This window comes from Ruditapes philippinarum, unplaced genomic scaffold (genome assembly GCF_026571515.1).
Source record: "Ruditapes philippinarum isolate M1 unplaced genomic scaffold, ASM2657151v2 ctg1663_1_1_1_1, whole genome shotgun sequence".
NCBI classification, from domain to species: Eukaryota; Metazoa; Mollusca; class Bivalvia; order Venerida; family Veneridae; genus Ruditapes; species Ruditapes philippinarum.
This window is the reverse complement of record NW_026858070.1, coordinates 50,759-56,758: the sequence shown is the minus strand read 5'-3', so window position 1 is coordinate 56,758 and position 6,000 is coordinate 50,759. Positions and strand designations below refer to the sequence as shown.

Here is a 6,000-nt window from a genome sequence, read left to right as displayed (position 1 = left end):
ACATAGTAGAGATATAAAATACAGTAACGATTGTAATATTAAACTAATGAATATCATTTACACAATCATTATGCCTCAGAAATACTATCATTTTATTTCTCAAAACTTTCTTATTTTTGGTATCCTGTTACAGCCTCCAATTGGCCTGTTGGCAATGGATAAATCATAGTGAATTAGTATTTTGTATGGAAGTTAAAACACTACTTTGTTTACATTTTACTACATTTAGGACACATTACTGCACATTCAGCACAACTTTTCTTTTGCAGTTAAACATCTAATATGCTCTGAATCCATTATTAAACATTTTTAAACACAAGTTTGACATTTCTAAAGAATTACAAAAATATGGATTTCTGAGGCATAATGTGCCTTTAACTTAATAAAACATTATTCAATAAATGCATGAATGTAAACAATAAACAATAATAACTGGCAACAATGAAAACAGATATGAAATGATCATTTATGAATATCATCAACAATCAAATAAATGTCATTTCCTATGATAAAGGTCTTCAGACAGTAAGACAAAAACAAAATTTTGTGTTATCTTAACTTTCACTCGGTAAATATTAGTAAAAACAAGGATGCTTATTATAGATTACAACAATTTATGATGTAAATACAACAAGATATAAGAGGCCGGAATGTTGAACAGGAAATATCACATTTAATTTGGACTTCTTAGAACAGGCAACACAAACATTAAAACATGGTAACTATTTACATATTAGAAAATAGATTGTGCAATAATTGCATTAGATTCTATCATTACAAATCATTACGGAAAAGGTCACCTATTATCAGTTTGTTTTCTTCAAAACCCAGACTTTCCTTAAATTCTTCCTGCAAATCAATAACAATAGGTCATCTTTTATTGGTATATGTATTAGAATCCAATAACTTCCTTTCACCAGTATAAACTTAAGCTAGCAGAATAATCCATAGCAAGCAATGAAAAACATGTAGTAAAACCAGACATTAGTTAGTGATTCTAAAACCAGACATTAGTTAGTGATTCCTTTTATCATTTTTATCTTAAAACCTCCTAAACTTCACAATGAAAAGTTCAAAACTTTATGCTGGGCTAACTTACAATTTCAACAGCAAGAGAAATGTTAAAGTCTGTAAACAGCTGAATGAAGTATCATAGCACTTTCAACAACATATATGCACCAATAAGTTACATTTAATATACAGAATGTACATATATGAATTAGTGTTACATGTTGTATTCTTAATCATAATCATACATTTTTTTTATAGAAAAGTAAATAGTCAATGTAACATTTGACCTTCTATTAAAAAAAAACTAGAACTATCACTAAATGTGATTAATACCCCCACAAGACTGCTTCGGAAATGAGGATGTTACTAGTAAAAGAATATCTTGTAAAAGAATTGAAATATAGAGTTTATAATGGTTGTGGGCAATTAAAGATAGTTGTGGTTCTTGTATATTGCATTTCCTTTCAATGTGGCTGGCCATTGATGAAGTTTTATTGAATTACTCTGTAATAAGTCCAGAAAGACAAAGAAAAGGAACAAAGGGCAATAACTCTATAAATACTGAAGATGGAGTTAGAGTTCTTGTGCACTGCACTTCCTCTTTTTGTGCTTGACCATTGTATGAAGTTGTTTTGAATTTCAACCAGTACGTTTTAAGTTATGCTCCAGACACGGAAAAGTATCAAAGGGCAGTAACTCTGTATTTTGTCAAAATGGAGTTATGTCTCTTATGCACTGCACTTCCTTTTAATGTCCTTGACAACTGTATGAAGTTGTATTGAATTCCAAACAGTAGTTTTCAAGTTATGCTCTGGACAAGGAAAAGTAACAAAGGGCAATAACTCCTGTAATTTGTCAAGATGGAGTTATGGTTCTTGTGCACTGCACTTCCTCTCAATGTGCTTGACCATTGTATGAAGTTATATTGAATTCCAACCATTAGTCTTCAAAGTTATGCTCCGGACAAAAAAAAGCATGGAAAAGTAACAAAGGGCAGTAACTCTGTAATTAGTCAAAGATGGAGTTATGGTTCTTGTGCACTGCACTTCCTCTCAATGTGCTTGACAATTGTATGAAGTTATAATGAATTCCAACCATTAGTCTTCAAGTTATACTCCGGACAAAAGAAAGCAATGGAAAAGTAACAAAGGGCAATAACTCTGTAATTACTTTAGAAAGAGTTATGGTTCTTATGCACTGCACTTCCCCTTATTGTGGGGTTTGACAATTGTATGAAGTTGTTTTGAATTCCAACCAGTAGTGTTCAAGTTATGCCCCGGACAAGGAAAAGTAACAAAGGGCAGTAACTCTGTATTTAGTCAAGATAGAGTTATGGTTCTTGTGCACTGCACTTCCTCTCAATGTGCGTAGTTATATTGAATTCCAACCATTAGTCTTCAAGTTATGGTCCGGACAAAAGAAAGCAATGGAAAAGTAACAAAGGGCAATAACTCTGTAATTACTTTAGATAGAGTTATGGTTCTTGTGCACTGCACTTCCCCTTATTGTGTTTGACAATTGTATGAAGTTGTTTTGAATTCCAACCAGTAGTTTTTCAAGTTATGCCCCGGACAAGGAAAGTAACAAAGGGCAATAACTCTGTAATTAGTCAAGATAGAGTTATGGTTCTTGTGCACTGCACTTCCTCTCAATGTGCTTGACCATTGTATGTAGGTATATTGAATTCCAACCATTAGTCTTCAAGTTATGGTCCGGACAAGGAAAATGCAACGGACGTCTGGACCGACCGACCGACCGCCCGACCGACCGACCACCGGGTGACTCCTATATACCCCCCCAAACTTCGTTTTTGGGGGTATAATAAAGCTGGATTTCAGAATAAGATGGGTACCAATATACATCAATGGACTATTAACATATATAATACCATAATACTTAAAACTCCTGGAACCCGTTCTACCAGTGCAGACCAACATCAGTACATATCTTGCCCCAACATTATAAATGGTTTGATCCTCATAGTAAGTGAGACAAGTCCATTCTATATATCAAGCATGGTAAGGGCTAATGACTATATTCAATTAATTGGCACATGCCAACAAATATTAATTTATTTCAACATGACAAAAGAATAATTCAAGTACGTATCACTTTAGGCCTGGGTTAAATCTTCAACTCCACATTCAAGTTATTGTGATTTTAAAACCAGGAAAAATATTAACTAAGTTTAAATAATATTATTATTCAAACAATAGATGGCATACATGTATAGTTATTACTAATTTCTTCAAAATTGTTTTAAACCGAAGCTATTGAACTACATGAATTCACTCTTAAAACAGTTTCCTTGACTTACACAATCTTCATGCCATTACAAGAAAACAGGATCGTGAACATTTGTGAAATCCAAACAACAAACCCTAAACTCTGATCTTGTTGCAACTTAAAGTGATAAGCTTTTGACGCCTGTATAAAAACAGGCCAGATTTTCAACCTGTTATCCCTTAAATTGATAATGGACAGTTACCAAAATAGAAACTGGACAAGTCCATTAAAGAATTACAGCAGGTTAAGGGTTAAATGTAATCATTGTAACAAAGAGGCCACCATTTCTCCCCCCATCTTAAATTGTTATTTAAACAAAAATCATACAACTTGACTTTAACCAGTATAACCATCTGCCACCTACTACTATACTAAACACTAACAATTACAATTTAGCACCATTGAAACATATAACAGATGTAATGGCAGAACACTTACAATAAGTAACAGATTCACTTTCAGTATTGAAGTACTCAAGAAGCCTCTTCAAACAGAACAATGAACAATAGTATGTACAGTATCATAGGATAATATATTCAGAAACTTATCTTGGAAAAAGCTTTACAAAACCACACAATACATAACACTAATAGTGATGTTTAGAGAGGTTCTTTGAAAGCTATTAATGGAATTAAAGATATGATATGTGTATATACGTATGCTGTAGTCTGACATTATGTACAAAATACATGTATTATATACATGTGTATCATACCTTATTTCATAAATATGATCTAGAAGAAATTTTCACTTTTTTCAATTTCCCTAGTAGATGGCAGAGAAACATACCAGTTCCCTGAATCTACATGAAAATATCTGTGTATCATTTTATATTACCGGTACATTAAAAATAATGTAAACATAATAAATGCAGTAGTCATTACTAATCAAAATGTTATGTAAAATTTTAGTAAATTACTAAAAGAACATTTTTCAGAATAATTCTGAAATGCCATTTCTGTAATTTTATAGATCTCAATTTTGTAAACATAACAGTGTGAAAATCCCCAGCCAGATTGTGATTGGTCAATTTATAATCATAAAATAAATTTGACTAGAAAACTAACTAATTGCAAATTAAGTAAATAACTATTACATAACTATTACACGCTTTTCCTATATCCCGCCATGTCCTGCGATATATCCTCTATTCCTTTAACCGGAGCTGATTTTCTTTGTAAATATATCGGCTTTTTCTTCTTCGGTGATCTGATTCCATCATTTGAAGATTTACTTGTCCGAATAGACATATCTACAGGAGGTAATTTCTCTCCAGTTTTATGTTTCTGATCTGTTTCGTTTATTTTATTTAAAGAAGATCTTTCAATACTTGGCACCACATTAGGTAATCCTGACCCATCAATCATGTCAAACAATGGTGTCTGACTGTTAGCCCCAGGACTTTCTTCTCCATCCTTGTCAAAATTTTCATTATCATATGCTAACTTATCTTCTGATAACACACTTTTATTCATTTTATCAAATTCTCTTGGCGATTCCGGCTGTACTTCATCAGATGTTCTGTTTGATCCTTGTACATACTGCGCAGCTCCATTCTCTGGTGGAAGTGACCCATAGTGATTACCTTTACATGTTGAATCAGTAGTTAGTTGACTCAGTGATTGATTCCAAGAATGGTTGGCCCGCGCTTTGTTGTCTAGATAATTTGTATTGGTGTATTTTTCCATAGGTAGAGAGTTGATACTGAAATGCAAAATCACAGTTGATTTATTAATTTGTAAACATGAAATTTCTTCATTTATTACAATACATAAGTTTTTTAAAGATTTGTTTTTTTTAAGTCACTATATTCTATTTTTCATAGTTACTTCAATGTATTAATGCTTAAACATATTTGTGATTGTATCAAAACTTTTGTTTTGTTTAATTAAATCAACAATTATATCAGAAATTAACACATTAAATTTAAAATATTGACAATTAAAATATGAAATACTTTTTTCTGTTTTCATAGCATGACATATATTTCAAAAGAAATTTCTTTTCCAGAATATTTTTTTTTAACTGTGAGAAAACCGAAATAAAAGAACAATTTCTGACAATTTTAAGCATACTACAATTTTGCATAAAATTTAAAGAAGCTACTTTTGCTGGTAAAAACGAATATGATTTTTGCAGTAGTAATTAAAATCAGTTACAAGGAAATTGAATTTCCATTCTTTTTTTTTCCTTCAAAGAGTTTGTTGCACAGTATGTAAAATATCTATTGATTAATTCTTAGACATTACAAACTTTTTAACAAGAAAATTTTCAGTCAACATGTAGTTGTATAATGTTGATGTATTTGAAAAAAAATTGTAACCTGTATTCTCTCACATGACCTTTAACAGGGGCATTAATTATTATTAGCTTATTGTTTTTTCTAATAATATTTTCAATCCTATAAAATGCTTAACTTTTATAGTGGTCTTTGAGTGAACCAGCATTGTTAATTCAAACAATTTCAATAATTAGAGCCAGAAATATTATATTTTAACCATTATATCATAACCACAATTCTACATGTTACTGGTGACCTAGGCATGTCATTAATTAGTCGCCGGTAGAAACCGGCGACTATATTTGTAACAGTTTAATATTGTATCTATGGTAGGAGAAGGCCTTAAAATCTGAAAATAAAAGCAAATCATTATCAATTACTGAACAATTAAGGACCACAATTATTTTTCAGAATCTTAAAAA

At 31.3% G+C, this 6,000-nt stretch overlaps 1 protein-coding gene across 1 annotated transcript in view; it reads right to left on the bottom strand.

Annotated features, from left to right (window-relative positions):
• Positions 1-2,821: 2,821 nt before the first annotated feature.
• The window catches only part of LOC132752004 (uncharacterized), a 43,688-nt gene continuing 40,509 nt past the window's right edge, over positions 2,822-6,000 (bottom strand). The window contains exon 8 of the mRNA XM_060742234.1: positions 2,822-5,001. Coding sequence (XP_060598217.1) covers positions 4,401-5,001 — 601 coding nt within the window. The 3' untranslated portion in view covers positions 2,822-4,400. The remainder of the gene's footprint in view (positions 5,002-6,000) is intronic.